This window comes from Dreissena polymorpha, chromosome 10 (assembly GCF_020536995.1).
Source record: "Dreissena polymorpha isolate Duluth1 chromosome 10, UMN_Dpol_1.0, whole genome shotgun sequence".
Taxonomy (NCBI): Eukaryota; Metazoa; Mollusca; class Bivalvia; order Myida; family Dreissenidae; genus Dreissena; species Dreissena polymorpha.
This window is the reverse complement of record NC_068364.1, coordinates 10,513,458-10,541,255: the sequence shown is the minus strand read 5'-3', so window position 1 is coordinate 10,541,255 and position 27,798 is coordinate 10,513,458. Positions and strand designations below refer to the sequence as shown.

General features: G+C 36.4%; 1 protein-coding gene across 5 annotated transcripts in view; it reads left to right on the top strand.

The window, feature by feature from the left end:
• The window catches only part of LOC127847487 (rap1 GTPase-GDP dissociation stimulator 1-like), a 112,189-nt gene extending 95,458 nt beyond the window's left edge, over window positions 1–16,731 (top strand). For all 5 annotated transcript variants that reach the window (XM_052379458.1, XM_052379457.1, XM_052379455.1 and 2 more), the window contains 5 exons: window positions 7,852–7,977; window positions 8,667–8,756; window positions 10,094–10,270; window positions 10,657–10,785; window positions 12,813–16,731. In XM_052379458.1, the coding sequence (XP_052235418.1) occupies window positions 7,852–7,977; window positions 8,667–8,756; window positions 10,094–10,270; window positions 10,657–10,785; window positions 12,813–12,952 (662 nt within the window). In that variant the 3' untranslated portion in view covers window positions 12,953–16,731. The remainder of the gene's footprint in view (window positions 1–7,851; window positions 7,978–8,666; window positions 8,757–10,093; window positions 10,271–10,656; window positions 10,786–12,812) is intronic.
• Window positions 16,732–27,798: the final 11,067 nt, after the last annotated feature.

Sequence of the window (27,798 nt, the reverse complement as noted above, 5' to 3'; positions counted from 1 at the left end):
ACAGCACTCAGTTCCCTTAGAAACCGTGCAATACCAGGTAGGTGTACAATGGAGCATACAGCACTCAGTGCCCTTAGAAACTTTCCAATACCAGGTAGGTGTACACTGGAGCATGCAGCACTCAGTGCCCTTAGAAACCTCGCAACACCAGGTAGGTGTACATTGGAGCATGCAGCACCCAGTGCCCTTAGAAACTTTCCAATACCAGGTAGGTGTACACTGGAGCATGCAGCACTCAGTGCCCTTAGAAACCTCGCAACACCAGGTAGGTGTACAGTAGAGCATGTAGCACTCAGTGCCCTTAGAAACCTTCCAATACCAGGTAGGTGTACAGTGGAGCATGCAGCACTCAGTGCCCTTAGAAACCTTGCAATACCAGGTAAGTGTACAGTGGAGCATGCAGCACTCAGTGCCCCTAGAAACCTTGCAATACCAGATAGGTGTACAGTGGAGCATACAGCACTCAGTGCCCTTAGAAACCTTCTAATACCAGGTAGGTGAACAGTGGAGCATACAGCACTCAGTGCCGTTAGAAACCTTGCAATACCAGGTAGTGGTTCAGTGGAGCATGCAGCACTCGGTGCCCTTAGAAACCTTGCAATACCTGGTAGGTGTACAGTGGAGCATGTAGCACTCAGTGCCCTTAGAAACCTTGCAATACCAGGTAGGTGTACAGTGGAGCATACAGCACTAAGGTGCCTTAGAATCCTTGCAATACCAGGTAGGTGTACAGTGGAGCATACAGCACTCAGTGCCCTTAGAAACCTTGCAATACCTGGTAGGTTTACAGTTAGGCATGTAGCACTCATTGCCCTTAGAAACCTTCCAATACCAGGTAGGTGTACATTGGAGCATACATCACTCAGTGCCCTTTGAAACCTTGCAATACCAGGTAGGTGTACATTGGAGCATACAGCACTCAGTGCCCTTAGAAACCTCGCAACACCAGGTAGATGTTCAGTAGTGCATGTAGCAATCAGTGCCCTTAGAAACCTTCCAATACCAGGTAGGTGTACAGTGGAGCATACAGCACTCAGTGCCCTTAGAAACCTTCCAATACCAGGTAGGTGTACATTGGAGCATACAGCACTCAGTGCCCTTTGAAACCTTGCAATACCAGGTAGGTGTACATTGGAGCATACAGTACTCAGTGCCCTTAGAAACCACCCAATACCAGGTAGGTGTTCACTGGAGCAAACAGCACTAAGTGGCCTTAGAAACCTTGCAATACCAGGTTGGTGTACAGTGGAGCATACAGCACCCAGTGCCCTTAGAAACCTTGCAATACCAGGTAGGTGTACAGTGGAGCATACAGCACTCAGTGCCCTTTGGAACCTTGCAATACCAGGTAGGTGTACAGTCGAGCATACAGCACTAAGTGGCCTTCGAAACCTTGCAATACCAGGTAGGTGTACAGTGGAGCATACAGCACTCAGTGCCCTTAGAAACCTTCCAATACCAGGTAGGTGTACAGTGGAGCATATATCACTCAGTGCCCTTAGAAACCTTCCAATACCAGGTAGGTGTACAGTGGAGCATACAGCACTCAAAGCCATTAGAAACAGTGCATTACCAGGTAGGTGTACAGTGGAGCATGTAGCAATCAGTGCCCTTACAAACCTTTCAATACCAGGTAGGTGTACACTGGAGCATGCAGGACTCAGTGCCCTTAGAAACCTTGCAACACCAGGTAGGTGTACAGTGGAGCATGTAGCACTCAGTGCCCTTAGAAACCTTCCAATACCAGGTAGGTGTACAGTGGCGCATGCAGCACTCAGTGCCCATAGAAACCTTTCAATACCAGGTAGGTTCACAGTGGAGCATGCAGCACTCAGTGTCCCTAGAAACCTTGCAATACCAGATAGGTGTACAGTGGAGCATACAGCACTCAGTGCCCTTAGAAACCTTCCAATACCAGGTAGGTGTACAGTGGAGCATACATCAGATAGTGCCCATAGAAACCTTGCAATACCAGGTAGTGGTACAGCAGAGCATGCAGCACTCGGTGCCCTTAGAAGCCTTGCAATGACAGGTAGGTGTACAGTGGAGCATGCAGCACTCAGTGCCCTTAGAAACCTTGCAATACCAGGTAGGTGTACAGTGGAGCATGTAGCACTCATTGCCCTTAGAAACCTTGCAATACCAGGTAGGTGTACAGTGGAGCATACAGCACTCAGTGCCCTTAGAAACCTTGCAATACCAGGTAGGTGTACAGTGGAGCATACAGCACTAAGTGGCCTTAGAAACCTTGCAATGCCAGGTAAGTACACAGTGGAGCATACAGCACTAGGTGCCCTTAGGAACCTTGCAATACCAGGTTGGTTTGCAGTGGAGCATACAGCACTATGTGGCCTTAGAATCCTTGCAATACCAGGTAGGTGTACAGTGGAGCATGTAGCACTCATTGCCCTTAGAAACCTTCCAATACCAGGTAGGTGTACAGTGGAGCATACAGCACTCAGTGCCCTTAGAAACCTTGCAATACCAGGTAGGTGTACAGTGGAGCATACAGCACTAGGTGCCCTTAGGAACCTTGCAATACCAGGTTGGTTTGCAGTGGAGCATACAGCACTATGTGGCCTTAGAATCCTTGCAACACCAGGTAGGTGTACAGTGGAGCATACAGCACTCAGTGCCCTTAGAAACCTTCCAATACCAGGTAGGTGTACAGTGGAGCATACAGCACTCAGTGCCCATAGAAACCTTCCAATGCCACGTAGGTGTACAGTGGAGCAAACGGCACTCAGTGCCCTTAGAAACCTTGCAATACCAGGTCGGTGTACATTGGATAATACAGCACTCAGTGCCCTTGGAAACTTTGCAATGCCAGGTAGGTGTACTTTGGAGCATGATAAGAGCTTTAATCTTGTTTGTTTCACGGTTGGTGTTGGTATTTTTCAGATAATTGATGTTTAATATCTATTGTTTCAAATCAAACATGTTTGAATTTTTTTTTGCATCTCAACCATGTTTGCTATATTATTGCATGTAAACCATGTTTTTTTTAACAGTAAATGGCTAAAACTCACTTTGCTCGAATTTCTTGTTGGCAACAACTCCCCTCAAAGCAGCACTTTTTTGTATTCCTATATAATTAAATTAATTTCTGTTTGCTGGAATTCACGATTCTCGAAATATCAGCTGGCTTGATTTGTTTTCACAGTCTCAGTTACAATTTTCACACGTTCTTTTGTTTGTTTGCCTTGAACTCGCTTCGGGTTGCATAAAGCTGTTAAGCGATTAGGAGCGATTGATGAAAGGCACCCATGTTAATTCATTTGAGTAATAGATGACGAAGAGGCGACACAAAACCCACCACCAAAGTAGTTGGCGAAGTAAGCCATGGTAGCGATAAATGAATCCAGAAATATCTCTAGGAGTGCCAAGACTCACAGCATGTACAATGTCAACTTGATGGAATAAATAACATTGTATCTCCACAACAACTCATTAACAATTCTCTTTCTTTTTGAATGTTACATTTTGTATAGAAAATAATTTATATTCTGCATATTTGTTACAAAAATTAATAGGTGTTAACAGTTTTGTGCATGCGATTGCCATGTATCAGTTATAATTTTAATAACAGCTGTTATCAATTAAGGATATGAAAGTTTTGAAAACTCGCATACAGATTAGTGTTGTTCATCTTTAAATTCTCAGTTTGCATGTTGCAGAGGTGCATTTTGTCCCATTTGGCAAATCTCAAAAATTAATTCAGTTACAATGATGAATTAGTTAATCCTTTAATTGATACTTATGACAAGACCTGCAAGGTGACTGACAGTGAGTATCAGCAATGATACTATCACAGTTTGATCACATCAGCAGTCACTGATTCAAACATAAACTACCTCTTTCAACTAAGAAAGGTGGCCTTAAGCAGGCTTATTTTAGCTGTTCAGGGCAGGGTCCATACAGTATATCCACAAATATGCCCCAGTTCAGTAGTGACCATTCTGAATGATTATACAGTTGTATTATTTTATGTGTAATGGTTATTAGTGAAGAGGAAATTTTTAGCTCACCTGATTGCTCAGGTGAGCTTTTGTGACCGGTCTTTGTCTGTCGTATGTCCGTCCGTTAACATTTGCTCGTAAACACTTTAGAGGCCACATTTCTTGTCCCATCTTCATGAAACTTGGTCAGAAGTTTAATCCCAATGAAATCTCGGCCGAGTTCGAAACTGGGTTGTGCCGGGTCAAAAACTAGGTCACTAGGTCAAAAAAAAGAAAAACCTTGTAAAAATGTAGAAGTCACATTTCATGCCAAATCTTCATGTAACTTTGTCAAAATGTTTGTCTTAATGATATCTTGGTTGAGTTCAAAAGAGGTTCTGATCCGTTGAAAAACATGGCCGCCAGTGGGCGTGGCAGTTTTCCTTATTTGGCTATAGAGAAACCTTGTAAACACTCTAGAAGTCACAATTTTTGCCCAATCATCATGAAAGTTGGTCAAAACATTGGTTCAATTGATGTCTCAGACGAGTTCGAAAATGGTCGAGATCAGTGAAAAAACATGGCCGCCAGTGGGCGGGGCATTTTTCTCTATATGTATATAGTGGCAGTTTTCCCTATTTGGCTATAGAGAAACCTTGTAAACACTCTAGAAGTCACAATTTTTGCCCAATCATCATGAAAGTTGGTCAAAACATTGGTTTTATTGTTATCTCAGACGAGTTTGAAAATGGTCCCGATGGGTGAAAAAACATGGCCGCCAGTGGGCGGGGCATTTTTCTCTATATGTATATAGTGAAAACATGTGAACACTCTAGAAGTCACATTTTTGGCCCAATATGCATGAAATTTGGTCAGAACATTTGTTTCCTTAATATGAGAGTTGAGTTCGAAAATGGTTCCCGTCAGTTGAATAACATGGCTGCTGGGGGGGGGGGGGGCAGTTTTCCTTATTTGGCTATAGATAAACCTTGTAAACACTCTAGAAGTCACAATTTTTGCCCAATCATCATGGAAGTTGGTCAAAAGATTGGTTTTATTGATATCACGGACAATTTCGAAAATGGTCCAGATCGGTGAAAAAACATGGCCGCCAGTGGGCGGGGCATTTTTCTCTATATGTATATAGTGAAACATATGAACACTCTAGAAGTCACATTTTTGGCCCAATTTTCATGAAATTTGGTCAGAATATTTGTTTCCTTGATATGAGAGCTGAGTTCGAAAATGGTTCCGGTCAGTTGAATAACATGGCTGCCAGGGGGGCAGTTTTCTTATATTTATATAGTAAAAAAAGCTTGTGAACACGGTAGAAATCACCTTTTTTGCCCAATCATCATGAAACTTGGTTCAGAGATTGGTTTTATATATATCACATAATGAATGCCATAAGTATTGCCCTCAGATTGTCCAAATTTTCATTATATTATACAAAATCCTTGTAAACACTCTTGAGGTCACAATTTTGTTTCAGATTTTATGAATCCTGGTCATAATATTTATTTTTGTAAGCAAAGTTTGATGTTTGGTAAGGGGGGTCAACTCAAAATATAGGTCACCAGGTCAAATCTTACAAAAACAAAAACACTCTATATGCCAGAGTTTTGATTCAATAATGATGAAACTTGACCAGGATGTTTGTCTGGACAATATCTAGGTCAAGTTTGACGTTTGGTAAAGATTGAATGAATCGACTCCTCTCAGGTGAGCGAACTAGGGCCATCTTGGCCCTCTTGTTTTATGTATTGTTAAAACTCGACCATGCATCCTTGTATTATTGCAGATCAACCATGTTTTTTTGAATTGTTGCAACTCAGCCATATTTGTATGAATTGTTGCAACTCAGTCATGTTTTTATGAATTGTTTCAACACAACCATACTTGTATGCATTGTTGCAGCACAACCATACTTGTATGTATTGTTGCAGCACAACCATATGTGTATGTATTGTTGCAGCACAACCATACTTGTATGTATTGTTGCAACTCAACCATGTTTGTATGTATTGTTGCAGCTCAACCATGTTTTTAGCTCATCTATTTTTTGAAAAAAAAATATGAGCTATTGTCATCACCTTGGCGTCGGCGTCGGCGTTGGCGTCGGCGTCCGGTTAAGTTTTGCGTTTAGGTCCACTTTTCTCAGAAAGTATCAATGCTATTGCATTCAAACTTGGTACACTTACTTACTATCATGAGGGGACTGGGCAGGCAAAGTAAGATAACTCTGGCCTGCATTTTGACAGAATTATGTGCCCTTTTTATACTTAGAAAATTGAAAATTTTGGTTAAGTTTTGCGTTTAGGTCCACTTTTCTCAGAAAGTATCAATGCTATTGCATTCAAACTTGGTACACTTACTTACTATCATGAGGGGACTGGGCAGGCAAAGTGATGTAACTCTGGCATGCATTTTTACAGAATTATGTGCCCTTTTTATACTTAGAAAATTGAAAATTTTGGTTAAGTTTTGCATTTAGGTCCTTTTTTCTCAGAAAGTATCAATGCTATTGCATTCAAACTTGGTACACTTACTTACTATCATGAGGAGACTGGGCTGGCAAAGTTAGATAACTCTGGCGTGCATTTTGACAGAATTATGTGCCCTTTTTATACTTAGAAAATTGAAAATTTTGGTTAAGTTTTGTGTTTAGGTCCATTTTATTCCTTAAGTATCAAAGCTATTGCTTTCATACTTGCAACACTTACTAACTATCATAAGGGGACTGTGCAGGCAAAGTTATTTAACTCTGACTGGCATTTGGACGGAATTATGGGCCCTTTTTACTTAGAAAATTGAAAATTTGGTTAAGATTTGTGTTTTGGTCCACTTTACCCCTAAAGTATCATAGACATTGCTTTCATACTTGGAACACTCACAATCTATCATAAGGGTACAGTAAAAGGACAAGTTGCATAACTCTGGTTGTCATTGTTACGGAATTATGGCCCTTTTTTGACTTAGTAACTTTGAATATATGGTTACATTTTGTGTTTCGATCCACTTTACTTCTTAAGTATCAAGGCTATTGCTTTCAAACTTCAAATACTTTCATGCTATCATGAGGTTACTGTACCTGGCAAGTTGAATTTTACCTTGACCTTTGAATGACCTTGACTCTCAAGGTCAAATTATTAAATTTTGCTAAAATTGCCATAACATCTTTATTTATGATTAGATTTGATTGATACTTTGACAAAACTACTCTTACCTGACATACCACAATAGACTCCACCCAAACCATCCCCAATGCCCTCCCCCAGCCCCCCTCTCCCCCTCCCCCCCCCCCCTAATTTTTTTTTTTTTTTAAGATCATCTCACAAATGACCACCACACCCTCACACTATACCCCCACCCCACCCCACCCCCCCCCCCCCCAATTTATTTTTTTTTTTTTTTTTTTTTTTTTTTAAGATCATCTCATAAATTACCACCACACCCTCACACTATACCCCCCCCCCCCCCAATTTTTTTTTTTTAAATGGTTATGTTTGAAATACCGTCCAACAATCGCACCCCAAAAATGTCCACAACCCCACACTATACACCCCTCTTCACTACACCCCTCCCTCCTTTGTGATTGAAAATGAGAGTCCCTTCACCTTTAAAAAGAAAATAGATGAGCGGTCTGCACCCGCAAGGCGGTGCTCTTGTTATGTATTGTTGTAACTCAACCAGCTGTGTATGTATTGTTGCAGCTCAACCATGTTTGTATGTATTGTTGTAACTCAACCATGTTTGTATGTATTGTTGCAGCTCAACCATGTGTGTATGTATTGTTGTAACTCAAACATATTTGTATGTATTGTTCAGCTCAACCATGTTTGTATGTATTGTTGTAACTCGACCATCTTTGTATGTATTTTTGCAGCTCAACCATGTTTTTATATTGTTGCAGCTGGGAACAAGACATCACTGATCAAAGCTGGAGTTATTGATGCAGTTTTGGTGTGTGTTGACTCAGAAATGCTGGCTGTCATCTTTAAAATACTTGGTGTGCTACGAATGCTAGTTGATGGACAAGGTGAGTACATTGTCAAGACACATAATGGACTGTTTCAACATGCTTTTAACATTTTAATGTGTGCAATTACATCTTATTAAGATACTAGTCCAATTTAGTTTTAGTTTTTATTATGTCCCCCAGTCTATACTGTGGGACATAATGTTTTTGCTCTGTTTGTTGGTTTGTTTGCATCAAACTTTAACATTGGCCATAACTTTTACCATATTGAAGATAGCAACTTGATATTTGGGGTGCATGTGTATCTCATGGAGCTGCACATTTTGAGTGGTGAAAGGTCAAGGTCATCCTTTAAGGTCAAAGGTCAAATATAGGGGGGGGGGGGGGGGGGGGGCGTGTTTCACAAACACATCTTGTTTTATCTTAAGATTGCTCATGGATTGAAAATAAGTGTCCTGTAGATTCCTTTTATGTTCTTGACATGATGTTTTAAAGAGATATGTTAAATGAGCCAGCGGGGCTGAGGTGGTTGTTCATGAAATAATTCCTAGAGCCTCTCTCTACCTCAGAGTCAATTAGGGCTGTTGTCCGTTACTGGCAAACCTGTATGTTACTTGTATGCACTTAGTAGTGGAAACTCAGCTATCTGAGGAAGGCTTGAGTTGGTAAACTGAAATACTGTTTAAAACAGCAGCAAACTGACCTGTATTTCCCACTGTCACACTACATGTGCTTGATATGTATTACAGAGGAGGCAGCCCTGCGTCTGGGTCAGGACCGAGAGTTCATCACTCGCCTGGTGGAGTGGAGTGCGTGTGAACAACACCCTGGGGTCAAAGGTTACAACTCATAAAGTTGGCATTTCATTATTTATTTGATGAATTAGGTTCTGTTCTTGATCAGTACTGATCTTAACATCTTTTAATATGTGTAACAAATATTTGCATACTTTATGAATGCAATTAAATGTTATAGTTCTGTTTTTATGTTTATTATATTTAACATCCACATTCCTCTAGGTTTTAACCTCTGCAAAGGCCAGAAACAGGTTTTATAAAAATAGAGCATCTTTACTGTTATGTTTTTTTATTTCATTGTTTATTATTAAATTTCAAGGGACATGGTGTTGATGTTTTTAACAGTCTTTGTAAAATAGTTCTAGCCCTTTATCCAATATTGCCATGACTTAAATTTTTAACAATAAAAGTGTCTGGACTTGTGACAGGGTAATACAGAATAAGCATTGTACATTCAAGACTTGAAAAATGAACATTTACATCAATAAAAGCATGCATGTTTGGAAAGTATCTTTTCTCAACTAGAAAAAATGATCAAAAGAGACAGATTTTACCTTTTGTGTATAGTAAAGCTAAAAACTCTACAAAGAGCTATTATAAATATATACCTACAAGTGAAGAGGAAATTGTACAAATCATGTGTCTGCAAGGATTCTCAGCTGAACAGAAAATTGCTCATACATAATAGTCATTTGATATTAACAATTGAAGATAAACAAATATGAACACTAATAACAGCTAGCATTCAGTGGAAATGGGTTGGCCTTTCTTTTGAAAAATGCTAGTTTAAATTATACAATATTTATTTTTTTAAAGTACCAAAGATTGTACTGAGAGCAGCAATACAGTGACGATTGATTGGTATTTCCTTAAAACCCTTTCTGTATATAACATAAAAGTAATGAACACATCATTAAGGAAAAACAATGTGTATTGATACTGTATTTTTATGATAATTTGTGTTAACCTAACTGTAGATTTGTTTTTGTGTTGCTTGTGTATACTTATTAAAAAATATCGCTGTCGATTAACTTACATGTACTAAAATCTGTTTCATCTGTTTTATTTAACATAGTTAATTATTTGATTTGTTTTATTATGCAGTTTTTAAAACAAGTTATTGTGTTTTTATGATCATGTAACTAGGTTTTTCAAAATGAGGTTGACGGTTAATTAACAATAAAAACAGACTTTCCTAAATGTTTGTCTAATAGTTTTACTTTAACATGATATCAAAAAGTATAAAAATGTGTTGAAAATTTGCTTTACAAAACCATCTATGATGAATTTAATAAAATGTGAAAGTCTTGCATTTTTCCTGATCATACACATGTTTATGAGACGTTTCATAAGTCAGTATCTGTGATGGTCCTGCTCAGGTGAGGCAACGCGGCTGTTGGCCTGGTTAATAAAGAACAGCAGGGCAGAGGAGGTGATGCGCAACATCATCCGGGCTGACGGCATCCCACACCTGGTCTCCATGACAACATCAGAACACGTAGTCATGCAGAACGAAGCTCTAGTCAGCCTCACCTTGATTGTTACCATGGTTCTAGGTAAAAATAGGTTTCATTGTATGTTTTGTTCTTATTATGTGTTATTTGTACAAATGAGAAGAAATAAAATGTGGTTATTGTTTAAGAAAATCTCTTTTGAATGGCAGCTAATGACATCAAACTTCCCTTTGCATGTCTTAAATGTTGATTATAACTATTTGAATGCCATTGAACACATTAATTTACATTTCCCATGTTTATCATTAATTGAAATACAGCTTCATAAAGGGTTATTTGATATTTGCACTTATCACTTTTAAAAGCTGCACAGTCATCAAGGTTAACATGATACTTTGTGTATTACTTAGACCACCTGTTAAACACAACAACTAACACTTATTTTCAAATGGTTTGTTGATACCGCTTACTGTATATGTGGTGCACAGCGGATGCTGCATTGCCAATGAAGGAGGCAGACCTGTCTGAGACAATCTGCAGTTTGCTACAGGACCAGCACACTCTGCCAGAGATCCTGTGTAACACTCTCACCCTTGTCAGAACCATCCTCACATCTGGTATGTCTACAGCATGGTATACCATCTAAACATAATCAGCCTTATTAGGCATTTTTGAGTTATGGCCCTTGAAAAATCTACTGTGAAAATTGTTGATGGCTTTGTCCTGTGTCCAACACTTTTAATCTGAGCCTCGCCAAACTTCATGTAAATTGATGTGATATTGTTGAAACCAAATGCCCCAATAATTGATGAGTTATGGCTTTTAAATTATCTCTAATTTGCCATTATTTATAATCAATATTGTAAAAACTAATTTTAAAATGCAGCCCAAAATGGCCCAAATAATTGTTATGTATTTTAAATTATCTCAAATTTGCCTAATTCAAAATTCAACTGTTTAGTTGAAATCTTGTTAATGTATAATGTATCTTAAGTCTAAGATAGCTCTTATTGAACAATGATATTCACTCATCAGCCCTTCATTAAACCCTCGAGACTAGTAGGTCGGAGGCAACTCACTCTGGCCTCTTAAGTCTTTCCATCTGTCAGTTGGACTGTAACTTTACCCTTGCATGATTTTAAAATAACGTGGCATTCATGTTCACCATTATGTGAATGCATGTCAGGGGAGGGTGTGACCTGGCTGCCTTCAAGGTCAAGATCAAAAATCAAAATACAGCACTGTCAGTGATAGCTCTTGTTGACAATAGAACTTTACCATACACAGTCAAGGGTATTGGTAATAAATATCAACATTACTGCTCACTTTTTGTTGTTAGTATATAATGTTTCTTTCCACACATTTTAATTATGTTTCTGTTTCTTTCCTATATAACTTGCCCAGATCTTAGTCTGTACCCCTTTCCCATCATACTTGAGAGATACTCAGTAGTACACTGCTGTGTTGTTACAGCTAGCCCTGCTGGGGACCAAACCCTTCCATGTCGCCTGCTCGCCTGTACAGGGCTGCTTCCCTACATTGGCAGTAGGGCTCAGTGTTGTTTATGTCTTGCATGAGTGAATCTCAGGTGTATATTTAAGCCTTGCTGTTGTCATGGATGATGTCATTATAGTATTCTTGTGCTAGTCAATGTTTTTATTTCATACTTAAATAGTTCCTTATGTTTTTTTATTAACACGGTTTTAATAGGTATTGTATTCTGTGAAACAAGCTTTAATTAAGAAAATGACACACTTAAATGTAATTTAATCTTAGTTTTCTAGTTTGATGTTTGCTATTGAATGTTAAATAATTAAATCCTGTAAACGCTTGTCCTGTCTTATTATACCTGGACATCTCTTGCAATGTTTGGATATATCATGCAGTCTTGTTGATACGAAACCGAGGCAAATTTGTTTCATTGAGAACATTCTAATGCTGCCCAGTTTGCAGGTACTGGCTTGCAGCACTTCCATAAGCATTGTCAGTTCTGCTTGAAACTGACAGACCAGATAAGTAAGAGTGCACATGTGTTGGAGGGACATAAAAGGCAGTGCACATTTGTTGAATTGGTAGTAGGAGGCAATACATGGCTGGGGAATACATGGGAAATTATAACAAAACCAGCTTGAAGTTTCTACTGTGTGGATTGATTTAGTGATGCTTTTATTATTGATTTAGTGATGCTTTTATGATTGATTTCAATTAGCATGCTTATTCCAGTCTCATCTGTTTGAGATTCAGTAAACATACTTGTTTTCAATTATTGGTATGAAGGATTTACATCACTAACCTATAAAGATGTACTGTCATGTTAGAATCTCCTGTTTAAACGTTTATGATTCAACATTGTAAATAATGTAAATAAGTGACAGTGTATGTCTTCCTTCACATGCTATGAAACATTGTTTATAAAATATTATATAAAAAACAAAATTACATAGAATGCTTTGGTATACATAACAATATGGAATTTTTTTACTTTAACAGGTTTAATTTGTTAGATATATCATCAAAATTATGCTTAACAAACTTTTGTTTTCATTTTGAAGACATTTTATTGAATAGTTCTTCAAGATTTACTAGATGGAAGACTATAAGCCTGTACCGGTATATTGTATCTGCTTGTCTGTGTTGATTGTAGAGCACTTGCGAGATGACATGTTGTCGTCCAGTGCGTGTGACGCAATGCGGGTGTTGATGGACCATTCTGATGAGAAGGTGAGACAGGCTGCCTCCACTGTGGCCCCACTGCTGGAGGATACCACTGAGGGAGAGAGATGACACCCCCCCAACATAACGACAGGCTTGTGCACACAGAAGAATATAGAACAGTTCACCAACTAACCTGGGCATTAAACATTACTGGTCAGGATATACCCAAAAGACCTTTGCAACAGGACAAGGTGCTGTTTTGGTCAATTCCAAATTTATTATAACAATAAGATAGTAAGAGAGACTTGTTCACACGTAAGCTAATGATTAAATACATCAAATGATCTTTTTTTGAAAATCACAAATCTTTTAAACCAGTCCCTTTAATTTTATATGTTGCCTACTTGTAAAATGATTAATTTATAATGTTATTTTTTCTGCTCATAGAAGAAAAAACAACAACTGTGTACCTACCAAATATATACATTAACAACAACATTGCCCTTAATTTGCATTGTATGATTTATAGATAAGAGCAAAAATATTATTTGCTTACAATAATTTTTAATTTTACAATGAATTAGTAGGTTACTCTTATTCGTGGTATTTGATTACTGACAGAAGTTTTAATGAAATGAGGAATATAATAGGTCTTTTTCAAATATTTTTTATTTAAACTCTTTTACTGTTGTTGACAATCAAACCAGTGTTACCTTTATTGTCAGTGTACTTTTGTTACAGAAAGTGTTCAATAAAGGAGATTTCCAATTAATATTGTTATTTACCTTTTTTTAAACAATTTAAATTTGTCAACAAATTATTAACATACTTTTGAAAGTCTAATGCATTTAAGTGCTGTATGAGATTAGGAGTGTACACCACTTTTTTAAATCAATTGTTTGAGTGTTTAAATACTTTCTAATAATATTGTTATCATTTGTTCAGGCCTGTTGTTGATTAGGATATACAAGAACTTGTTGTCTGACTTAAAACTCTGTAACTGTTGTTTCCATATGGTAACTGTTAAGATCACTGTGTGAAAAAATAATAAATTTCGAAAATGAAGCCCTGCATCAAACACGTTTAGTGGCATAAAATGAGGAAATATTGTTTGGAGAGTAAGTATAATAACAGGTTGGAAAATACAGAATGCTCTATCTCATCTGACTTTTTAATGGATGACCTTAATGTTTGCCACAACACAGATTTCATAGATAGCTTCAATGTGACCACGTTTGATCTGTTGAACCAATGTTGTTAAATGTGGAACTTGTTTAGCTTGCATGACATAAACATGCTAATGGTGAACTCCTTTTGAGCCTTGTCAATATTTTACGGTGAACTCACTAGTCCAAATATATTTCCTGATCTTTATGCAACTTGCTCAGAACATTTCTCCCAATGATAACTCAGCTGAGCCACATTGAAAACTAGTTTATGGTGGGATAAAAACTAGTTCACAAGTTATGGTTGAAGAAAAACCATATAAACACCCTTTAAATTACATTTTTATGCAAATAAAAAATAAACAAAAATAGATTCTCTCAATGATATATTAATACAGTTCAAAAATGGTTCCGCTTTAATTAAATGCTAGCTGAAAGGAAATATCACAGTGGTTAACCACCATGAAGTATGGTATTATTAAAAACTAAGTTTGTAAAACATTTTTACCATCATATTATTGGCACATGTCTTATAATATAAACTTGGTGTCTATCTGCTCTCCGAGCTCTCTTGTTACCTTTAGTGACTCATTGCAAATGCATATTTGTTTTGCCTGGTAAACAAAGATTCACATTTTCAATATCTATCTATTGTAAGATATTGCACATTAGAAGGAAGTGGATGTTATGCTGAATATTTTGTCCTGTTTGTTGATATATTAGTAGTATTAGCGGGTAAAACACTTAACAAGAATGTTTGAATTCAATAAATAGCTGTTTTAATATATGGATACAAAAGATGTACACTCACATATTTGGGGGTTTTTATGCCCCGGAAGGTGGGCATATAGTGATTGCATTTCCGTCTGTCTGTCTGTCCATCACACTTTTGCGTTTAGGTTTCAAAAAATTGTCATAACTTCTATGTCGCTTCAGATGCAACCTTCAAATTTGGTATGCATGTGTATATAGACAAAGCCTTTCCATACGCACACACATTTTGACCCCCTTTACCTTGAACTTAGGGTCCGCGTTTAGGTTTCGAAATCTGCGTTTAGGTTTCGAAAAAGCGTTTTTCAGGGGCATATGTCTTCCTATATAGACAGCTATTGTTTATGATTATGTTTATCTCCATTGTATTTCAAGTTATAAAAACTTTATACATGATAAGCATTATAGCAGAAGCATTTGTTAGGTAAAGTAGTTGTTGTGAGACATATTCATCAAAATAATGTGTTAGTTATTTAAGGAACCCTAGTGCTTTATATCATATTAATGGTTAATCAGACACAAGGCAAGGATCTACATTTCAAATACTAAGGTCATTCCTAAACTTCACCTGATGTTTGACATGCATGCCATTGTCGTTATTTCTTATTTTAGCACGATCACAACCCATGCACTCCCAGCAATGGCTAAATGTTTTGCGATGACTTTCTATAACTTGCAACAGAAATGTCAATACACTGCTAGCTAATGAGCTTGCATAGAAGATTGCCCACATTTAACCATATAACATCACAGTTATTAAACATCACAGAACAATTGGAACTCTGATACGTAATATGAAACAATTATGGAAGTAAATATTAAAACTGTACAGTCAATGGCATGTTTCCTCTCTTAGTTAAGTGTTAGGTTTTGACTTGCTCAGTAGAGCGCCGGACTTAACCGGTTGAAATCCTTTCTACTGGCATTCTTCCCCTATCTCTGATTACAAGAGAGCCATTGGTAGTTACTGGCATACATGCAGTCCACATGGCTGTCCTCCACACTCATTATTACCATACATGCACTCCATAATATATGCTGAAACAGTGGCCTCATGATGCCTTTAATGTGCTTAAGCTGAATTGTTAAGGGCTTATTTTCGTACAATAAGGATCCAATATTTAAGCATAATATTTGCTCAAATTAAAACGTGTAGTATTCTTACTGATGGATAAAGTGTCTCTAACATTAAGCTGTTTCACTCAGTTTATGTCTCTTTGTGAATAATTATATTGTTTTGATTTGATGGATTAGTGTTAACCCTTAAAAGGGTTGTTTTTTGGTTTCTTCATTTTCAGAAGTTATACTGGCTTAATGGCAGTCAGTAAACCTATACTCTCTTTTCCAGGCAAAGGTTAGTAAATCTAAGTGATTTACCAATACTAAGTGTGATATGTTTGCTAGTAAATAACATCTGCCCAACTTAAATCAGAAGTGGGAGAAATGGCATTACCATTATTTAATGACCAATCCACAAGTTATGTGGTTGGATTGGGATAGAAAACTCTTGATCCCCAGTTTGACAGAGAGGCGCTGTTATGTATCCAGGCTAACATGTACATGTTTTTATGTGTGGGAACAACCACAAGTATATACCTATATACGGCATTCAAATTCTCTTTTTCGAGATCAAAAATAAACCTGACAAAGTTCTGCTTGTTGAACATGTCATGAAAGTCACAATGGCTGGACTTATATTTTCTGGTCACTGTGTCCTCAAGTCATCAAGGGTTCAACAAATCAAACCAATACAAATGGAGAGTCCTTTTGTTGTCACAAAAACATTTTAGGATTAAAGTAACCATTCATGGTGACAACCATTTTATGAAATCCATCTTGTTGTTTGTTACATTCTGTATGATTCTTCTAATTTTTTGTGGTGCTTTGCCATTGCTACCACTATTATGTGTATTTATTTGCATTTATTGGCAGATTAGCATTGTATATGTTGAATACATTGTCTTAAAAGAATTGTTTGTAGTTTTTTATAATGCAGCGTTTATTTAACATAGTTATGTTTAACATTTTCAGAACGCTACAATTTGTCATTCTAGTGATGAATACAGAGGTAAGGAAGTTTCCCATTAAGTTAAATATAATTATCGCCTTTTGTTGCAAAAAGTGTGCTAAATGACTTCCAGAGCATGAAAGCTCCCCTTTAGGTTTCATAAAATCAAGTTCATGCGTAAATCTTCGGTGAAGAAAGCAAGATTGACTGAAAAAGCAGGAAATGTAGCTATATCCTCTATAGAAATTGTGTGGCGAAAAAAAGTAAACATCGTCTTGTTTAATGCACTCTCAATAGCAGCTTACTCAGTTTTATAGAAGTAGAGGGTTGTTCATCAACACATAATTGTTACGAACATGTCTAAATAATTTTTTTATGTATTGTTTAACGCAAAGAAACATCTTCAATACGATTGGTACATAAAGCTCATGTACATAAAGCACCAGGACCTGACAGCTGGGCCGGTTGCAGGTGACTGTATGCCTTATACTGGCACTGAGCCCAGATTTCCTGTCAACATGACAATTTCAGAGTACCTTAAGTGAAAAACAAAAGGTCTGCTATGTGAAACACTGGAAAGGGAAAAAAATGAGATGGTGAGGTTAACAACTAGAGTTTTCAATCCTGTGAAGTTTCATCAAAATTTGATCATGAATAACAGATTTAAAGAATTGCAAACATGGTTTGTTGTGTGAAAAAGTAAAAAGACAAACATATGTACTCACAAATCCTGTGGTGTTTTGTCATATCTGATCAGGGAGTATAGAGAATGTTTGATGTCAGGTCTTGTTATCATGTGCTTTTTAATGACCAAAATGTTTACCCAAACATGTTGATAAACACTTGAAGTTCTTTACTAATGTGACAGCATTTGAGCACAATCCTGAATTGCTCATTCAACGAAAATAAAAAGCTATTTAAATGTTCAAACTGTTTTCTTAAACATGTTTAATTTAATAATATTTGTATGGCGGTATAATATGATAAACACTGTATTGACTGTTATAAATATCCATCTTTCTAGCGTTCCAAAGTATTTCCCTAACAAGAAATATCTTTAAAAAAGATATACGGCTTTGATTGTGGTTGGAGTTGGTGAAAGGTAGAGTTCAATGAATGAGATCAAAGATAGCGAATGTCTTTTTCTGTGCAGTTCTTAGCTGCATCACACGCAGTACGGGAAGTTACGCGGAGTTTTCGTGGCTTATTTTACATTATTACATATTGCTTGTCATAATAAACCTATAGATACAAAACAGAAAACCAAAAGAAGAATGGAAGTGAAAGTAAACATATGAGTCAACCGGCCACACGGTAAGTATCCGTACATATTTTAAATATGTATACGTACGTTCTTCGAACAAACCTGTTTTAGTGGTTTGTCGGGCATTGTCATTTGATTCGATTATTAACAGTATCGAGAATCATCGCGCTCATGCTTAATACGTTAGTCAATATGGTGGAATAATTCTTGTTAAATTAATCCAAAAAAATATTTATCATGGTATTGTTGAAAACTGATTAAGAATCTATTATTGACATACCATAATTATATTGCTGAATATCTTCAGTTAACATATTTTTTGGTCTAAAGAAAATTCCAGTTCACCTAGTTCACGCGATAGTGTCTATATTATATGACGATTATTTTACTGGCCGCAAACTGACCCTGATACATTGCGAGTTGGAATGCAATACATTTAAGTGGGGCCACGCTTCCACTACTGGAACGACGGCTTAATTAAAACTTTATACTTTTACATGTTAAATGTTCAATTTCGAAAACAATTTAAAATGGTTTGGCCAAAACGAATAATGGGATAGGGAAAAAGATACTTTTATGAACTTAAATATACTAGTACACAGACAGGAATATGGAAGTAATTACTAAATATGAGAATATAGCCTTTAAGTACAAACGCTTTGACGCTTGCAATCCTCTGAAAATAAAAGGTGCACGCACAAACTGTATTGATGTCGAGAGTTTAGTGTAAAACTGTTCTATCTGCCTTTTCATTAGAGATAAAATTGTTTTATGCTGAACACGCAGTAAAACAGTGTTACAAAGACGCAGTCATGTTTCCAATGTTCTGGTGGTATGCTCAAATCAGCCAATGGAATAAATGAGCCGCGGGAAATTTTATTTGAATTTTATTGGACACTTACAAAGGTCAGGTAAGGTTAAAAGCGACGTTAAACAGCTGTGCCGAAAAAAATGATTGTATAGCACTAGAGGCGCTAATTTATTTTATTTAATGTAAAGTGATGAAATACTGAATATTATTGTGGAAAGTTCTCATTAGGCTTATAACGGACTTGTTTTTTTTTTTTTAAATAATTTATTTGATGCATGTTATGTCATTGGTTATCATAGTAAATACTAGAGTAGCCCTGGGTTATATCGGACACCTCCAGGAAAAAGAAAGCGTAATCTCGATGACTCACTATTCGAAGCGGAATGCTATTGTTTTCTTGGTACGATAGCTCTCATGCAACAGTATGGGGTGTTCAAATGTATTTTTAAACTTTTAGTCAACCAATGAGATTGGGCCGCCCTGAGATTGCACTTTATAAATATCAACGCATTAGGGTAAAACCGGACGTCCCAAGGCTTGTATCGGACACCTTTAAAAGCTTAAATCGGACAGTTGTTGGTTGTATGTATTTCCGTTTTTGGGCTTAATTGTGATGTTATTTAAGCTGTGAAAAGTCTATACATCGGTGAATTTGTATTTTGTATTGATACTTTATGTACATATTTGCAAATTTATGGCATATTTACATCGCATATCTTTTCATTGTTTGGGCATATCTGAAAAGTGCGCATATACACGATATACATTGTTATTTATTTGTATTTTAGTTAATGATCTGTTTCTTCCAATGTCGCTATTTTGCAACGAAGCCATAATGGTTCTTGAGCTCATCTAATAAAACTATAGAAAACAGACCTCAGTTCTATAGGTCTTGCCAAAGTTTGATGTCCGATGAACCCCGATACCATTTTTCGAAGCATTTACTACCTGGGGATTGTCGGACAGTTTTTCTTTTTTTTTTACAATACACGTAATGTTTGTAACAGTTTTATTATGTTTTTCAGAAGATAAATATATCCGTTCAAATATTTCGTTTTCTCACAACGGTATTCATACATTTCACAGCGTACCGTTACTTGTTAAATGACCGTTTTAAATGTTCCCGATTCTCGGATTTTCGCCAAGGTGAAGAGATGTCCCTCCAAACAAACTCGCATCTTCCAATCAAAATCGCCGATTTATTCTATCATCCAATCGGATGATTGGTTACATAATACTATGAAAACGTATTTATATAATGTAAAAACAAAGCTCAAACGGTTGAATGCGAGGTCGTTTTGTATGTAAATATTCGACTATTTGTGGTTGTCCGATAAACCCTGCGTGTCCGATATAACCCAGGGTTACTCTAGTAATCAAAAACAAGTAAAGATACCAAGCAGTATTGTTAATAATACAGTAAAAAAGCCACACATATTTATTTTCACTCTATATTGTATTTGAAATTGTTAACTTATAACTTATTGAAACTGTCAGATTGCATATGGATTTTCAAAATGAAATAGTGCCCAAAGTTTGCCTTTGTACTTTCAGAGACGTAGATATCTACATCTTTAGTACTTTTGATACACGGCTGTTAACTACGCGTGCCACCTCTTTTTACAGATGCATTAATGAGCAAATGCAACTTCCGAGGTGGCGCTCAGGCCCGGATGTTATGAAATTTAATGGATAATTTTACAGGGTGACTAGGTTTTATATGTTTTTCAACATATTTCGCATTATTTTTAAAATCGTGCAATGTAGTGCGATTCAGCGAAGATTAATTCATCCAAACATGTACAGAAACATATATTCTCAACCCATTTAAAAACGTGAGAACCTTTATAAGTTGTGACATGGTGGAGTTTTATAAAGCATTTCGATGAGTTTTTCCTGTGTGACGAGAAAATTTCCCCCCAATTAAATCGCTAACGGCATCAAACGATTACGTACAACATACATTAGATGCTGCATGCACAACAATATTGGCTTTTTGCCGACGTAGTAGATAATTTTGCATTTTTCCAAAAGAGATTGAGCCAATGCTTAGGAGATGGCGCTAATACTAGAAGGTGGCGCCAATTCAGGCTGTATCAATTAACAGTCGCATCGCAATGAAATTATCACATGACGTACATTTTATAGATAATGTTATTTTTTATATTTAATTTATTTTTCAGGACACAAATACATTCTATAATAAATAAGATGTAGTTTATTAAATATTTAAGTGATCAACCCAATTAAGAAGTCACAAACATGAATAAAACATATTGTACGAGATATACCAAAAATGTGTAATACTCAATAAAACCAATCAATTAATGTTCAACAATATCAAAATAATTCCTCGACAGCAATATTTGTATACAGTTTGAAAACTGACGAAATGAATATAAGATAATACTTCTTCTCGAAACGATGATTTGTGTCCCTTAGTCCAAATGCTTAATTTACTAAAAGGCCAAGGTAAACGAATCTTAATTAGGCTCATATATTTTGTTTTTCCCACTATTAACTACAAAAAAATGAAGATAGCTCGGTCTTTTTCCATTAACTTTTTTGTATAATACATGTTAAATGTTCTTATCTTATAAAGACGAACATTAAAACCCATCACGACATTCTAAGAAAACTACTTTTTCCAATTAAAAACTTTCCAAGTACTGGCTCTATGCCCAGGAAACAGACTCGAGAGCGTTTATATAAGTCTCAGGCTTTCGATGCAATCTAGCTAAATAGATAGGTTTAAACTAATTAAAAACGCACGCAATCTGTAAACATAATAGAAACCATAACATAAAATATTTCACTTTAAAATAGCTATAAATGTGCATTGGCGCCACCTCCTAATCTGAGCGCCACCTCTTTGGCATTGGCTCTATCTCTTTTTGAAAAATGCAAATGTATCGATTAGATCGGCTAGAAGCCGATGTTTTGTGCACGCACTAACTTGTACAGGTTCAAATCAATCGTTTTATGTAATGAGCGATTTAATTGGAAGGGAATTTGGCTCGTCACACAGGCAAAATACATCGATTTGCTTTTACGAATTCTACCATGCCACAACTTATAAAGGTCCTCACGTTTCCAAATGGGTTGTGATTGTGTGTTTCTTTACATCTTTGAATGAATGTATAATCGCTGAATCGCACTACATTGGCTGATGTTTTAAAATAATACGAAATATTATGTTGAAAAAAACATATAAAACTTAGAACCCTGTAAAATTATCCGTTAAATTTAACAAGAAATATCTTTAAAAAAAGATATACGGCGTTGATTGTGGTTGGAGTTTATGAAAGGTAAAGAGTTCAATGAATGAGATCAAGGATAGCGAATGTCTTTTTCTGTGCAGTTCTTAGCTGCATCACACGCAGTACGGGATGTTACGCGGAGTTTTTGCGGCTTATTTTACATTATTACATATTGCTGGTCATAAACCTATAGATACAAAACAGAAAACCGAAAGAATAATGGAAGTGAAATTAAAACATATGAGTCAACCGGCCACACGCGAAGTATCCGTACATATTTTAAATATTTATGCGCGCGTTCTTCGAACAAACTTGTTTTAGTGGTTTGTCGGGCATTGCTATTTGATTCGAGTATTAACAGTATCGAGAATCATCGCGCTCATGCTTAATACATTAGTCAATATGGTGGAATAATTCTTGTTAAATTAATTAAAAATAATATTTATTATGGAATTGTTGAAAACACATTAATAATCTATTATTGACATACCATAATTATATCGCTGGATATCTTCATTTAACATCTTTCTGGTCTAAAGAAAATTCCAGTTCACCTCGTTCACGCTATAGCGTCTTTATTATATAACGCAGCGATGACCTGTATATAAACTTTGACATTCACACACACTAACCGCGAACTGACGAAGGTGTAGAATCTACGCACAAATTGTATTGATGTGATGAGTTGAGTGTAAAACTATTATATCTATCATGCCTTTTCATAAGAGATAAAATTGTTTCATGCTGAACACGCAGTAAAACAGTGTTAGAAAGACGCGGCCATGTTTCCAATGTTCTGGTGGTATTCTCAAATCAGTCAATGGACTAAATAAAGTGTATTCATTCGTGGGTAGCCGCGGGCATTTTTATGAATGTAACCTAAAGGTCACCTAAGGTCAAAAGTGACGTTAAACAACTACACCGAAAAACATCTGGGCCTGAGCGCCACCTCGTAAGTAGCATTGGCTCATTTATTTATGCATCTCAAAAATGAGGTGGCGCGCGTGATTAACGGCCGTGTGATAGCACAACTAAGAACTGTCAAAAGTGTCTTTACTGGTGCAAGGACGTTAACCGCTGCTGTCGCAAACCCGCTACCTCATCTAAGAACCATTCTTCAAACGGCTATTATTGTTATGTTGAACTTGATTAATACTAACTAAATCTAATTTCCCAATAAAGACATTTAAATGTTAATGCATTATCAAGTGGAATCTATGTACCATACTGCGCAATTTGGTGTCCCGCATTGAGTCCATGTTTATGAAACGAACCACTCTGAACGGTAGCAAGGAATTATGGCTGCCTGCAAAACACGATCGGATTTGCAGTTACACTTTGTAAGTCACGTGAAATTAGTTGATTTCTTGATTGCAAGCCTCTGTTTTCATAAAATGTAGTTTTCATCAAAAACTAAGTATCAATTCTAAGAACTTGGTACAGTATCTGCAGTTATCTAATCAAAGCGATGGAGGCACTGAAGATGTTCGCTATTGCATAATTTAACACGCAATTCATTTTAGAAAATCAATCGCAAGTTTAAAATGAACACACGCCATTCAACTTTATAAAGTGTGTGTCATAGCGCACGGGTCGAATTTTGTGTGCACTTTTTATCATCCTTATTATTTCATAGAAATAACTAAGACAAAATAAAAACAACATGCTTTTTTGGAAGTTCTGAAAGCATAGAAAGTACGATGAAAATGGTTATGAGAACTTAATATAAAGAAAATTTGCAGTCACCATCATATTAACGGAATATTTTTCTAATATCAAATGACTATCTCACCAAGAATATAAATTCATAATGAAAGTTCCGTGTACAAAACTTTTGATTTTTGACACCATATACAAGTTCTAAATATACAATAATCTTCGTATATTGTATATGGAGGAATAAAAGTATATAAACATTGCTGTTTATGCTTTACTTGTTACCCGAGCAGTTCACACGGTGTCAACAACGCTAACATAAACATAGGTATAGAGCACTAACGCATGAATATTTTCGAATATTTAATAAGCTGATTCGAGATACAACCTCTGAATTTTTGCTACATCACTGCGTATTTGCTCAATTCAAAGGATGTAGCACTGTTCAGTGTAAGGAATTCCGGACTTCTCACTGTATGCTCAAACGACACAAATTGTGGCCCTGTTGCAATTAAGCGTTACAATCCATCTCGCAGAATTTCACTTTCGCCTCCAAGATGAGAAAACAATCATTAGCGAAATAGTATAGTGTCACGATAAGAGAAAATCGTTTAATTATCATACCACAATGTTTGCCGTACTTGGTCAGCACGTCTGGAAATCATTCCTTAATGTGTGGATAGGCTGCCATTATTAACAAGTTTGCTATTTTGAATTCAATTTTGTATCAAAAAGCATTGTTCTTAAATGTGGCATTTTCAATTCGCAATGAGATTTGTAATGACCCTCGTCATGCGAAAATGGGTCTTATTCCATATGCGCCCATCATATAAATAGCCCACTCAGCTATCTCTCCTTCTAGTAAGGAGAAACATAACATATTGAGTGAATTAAAAGCATCGCCTTTGGCCTGACTGCGCAAAAGCACAAGTTGGGTTTAACAAACGCTTGCCGAAACGCATAAGACCCATTTTCGCATGACGGCGCTATTGACGTGTGATTTAAATGTGTCGAAAGAAAACTGCGTTTAAATCAAATATAAACATACGATATATTTCGATAGTGAAGAAAGATACTCATAACAAGGCATATGAGGACACATATGAAGTGCTCTCCCGTAGTATATTTTTTATTTACTCACACTAATGTGTGGTTTGACAATGCTAACACACATTTCATGTGGTGAATATGCAGTTTACAAGTGAAAAACACAACACAATAGTTAAACTTTTGTTTAATTGTATTTAATTATTTAGAAAAGTAAATTGCTAACTTTATTTCAAAGTCAGCGTATACGCCGACTACATTTTTAAAAGACATTTATTGTTATAAATATATTTAATATAATATATTTAGTTGTTTTCGGTTTTAGCGATTATAAAGCATTTTCGAGGTTGCCTATAGTATGCCTGTTGTAATTGATGAACTCATATCCAACTGTCTATGTATTGAGAACTGTGAATATAACCAAGCTAAACCTTCTACTAACCTTCTACTTTTGCGTTACTAGCACCCGTAAATACAAAAGATCGCCGCTATCTGTTCAGAACCAAAGAACGTTTTTAGCATAGGTGCGTTTACGCACCTATGCTTATGGTATATACCACATTTCGAAAATCCACATCGATCGGTTGCCCATTATGAAGCCTTACCTGATCAAAAATCAGACGAAATATATATTTAATTTAGTATATGGTCATTCTTACAATTATTTTTTTTGAAACGTTTTTCTAACGTTTTCTTCCAAGAATATGGCTGACACCGTTTTAAGTGAATTTTTCTAAGACCGTTTTATGTCAAAAAATCTTCTTATAACCTAAAACAAATTTCGTTCGTAAAACAATTCTATCTGCACTATAAATCTCAATCTCGTACGCAGTGGCCTCCCTTATACTAGAAGTTACTGACCGGGCGAAGCAAGGGAAGTAACTGCTGTGAGGAGTTTCTATAAAAATCTGCATTCAGAAATCTGTATTCAGAACTCAATCTGTTGTGCACGTCTGCATCTAACGCTTACCACAAGTTTTACGACAAATTCTTGACGCAGACGAATAGGGTAGCGTCTATTTTCATTTGTGAAAAGAATAGTTCGATACAGATCTGTCCATGCTTAAATTTTGAAAGGCTTGGGTAATTATTTTTCATAAGCGTTTCAAACACTGATGTAAATGGAAAGATTATCTATTTAAATAGTCGGTAATTGTTTGAAATTATTGATTTGAGAAATTCGCGGATGGCGATATCGAACTACATTATACCACGTGACGCCATTCTTCCCTGTATCTTGCACCTATGCTTTTAACGCCATCGGCGCTCTCGTTAGAAATACCCGCTGTAGTAGCATGAACGAGGTTATTGTTTGTTATATTCGGGTTTAGCGATCATGAAGCATTTTTTTGTTTTTGTCTATCGTATCGCAGAAGTTATTGTTGAACTTATGTTCAACGTTTTATAAATTGAGAATATAAATAAGCGTCAACTTTTTCCCGTATCTCTCAATTTACGACCTGTACTACGTCATTGAGTTGTAAGTGAGAGCGTAACCTATTGCGTTGTTATAACCCGTAAACTTTCCTTTGTTTATCGACAGGCGCATCTATTAATAGCCTCATATCATGAATGCCAAAACACCCGCGAAAAAAAGAACCACGTGACCAAATAGGACGCTAAACGCAAATACCATGCGACTACGACTTTCATTATCGCTCCGCAATTCCTTTGAAGCCGGAGCCTTGTGGTTGCTATTACGTAAAGAATTGACCTCTAACTGAAGTAAGCAAAGGAAACGCAGCACCCAATTGACCCATTCCGTCTATGTGCGAAGGCAGATTGAATTTTACTAATGTATGGTTTGCCTATTATAACACACATTATAATGCGGTAAATATGCGACTAACAAGTAAAAAACACTATTATTAAACTTTTGTTTTGAATTAAGTTATTTAGAAACCACAATTCCAAACCTTATTTCAAAACAGCAAGACTACATTTTTTAGAGAATATTCTTGTTATATTTAAATGTTTTTTAACAGTTTCAGCGATAATGAAACATTTTTTATGTTGTCTATCGTATCCCTGTAATAATTGTTGAACTCGTGGTCAACGTATTATTAATTGAGACCTGTGAATATAAACAAGCGTAACCTTATACTAGTGCGTTATTCTCACCCGGACTCCCCTTTGTTTATCGCCAGCCGCAGAGTTATGAATGAGCTGAGCGAAAATACTACGTCACGCAGACGCAGCAGAAAGTGGACTATTTTAATCATTCATAAACAATCTCTTCCGCGACACGTACAATACGATCATTGTTTATTGATTCTTTTCTATAAAACACCGTTCGAAAATATTGAATGTAACACGATATTAATATAATGTTTACATTTGTGAATACATATAATTGGAGAACTCAAACCTCTTGCATAAATTATACAACTCTTTCTTGCGCGGATACGCAAGCGGGTATTGGATTAATCATACCTAGGCCGTATCGACCTGAATTTCACATTAAGCACTTTAGACGGTCGCTAAAGCGACCATCTAAAAACAATGGTTTGTTACTTTAACTGTTTGTCTGCCTATATCTTTTCTAATTCATACTGCAATAAAAGAAAAGTTTTTAGAAAGATTCATTATTTTCGTTTTTTACTTATAATACTATTATTAATGTTATTATGTATTTTGATGCCTTTCATATGAAGAATATTACATATAGAGTTGTGTTTTTTTTCATGCAGGCCTTCCTCCCTACCCGATCATCGATCGATTATGTTCCCTCTATATTCAACTTCTCTCCAGCCAGAAAGACCACTCCAAAACGCTAAGAGAGAATTGAGCAAAAACCTAGAAGACGAATTTTACTACCATTAGCAACAGTTGAATTCTTTTGTACTGTAGAAACATGAAGTGAAGGCCTGGCGACCGAACAGTTTTCACGAGATAAAACAGCCTTTGCACTGCTGGGTTTGGGAAGTTACTTTCCCGCTTACATTGAAATATGATTTTGTTGCATTGTCGCACTGTTTTATTTTATTTTACG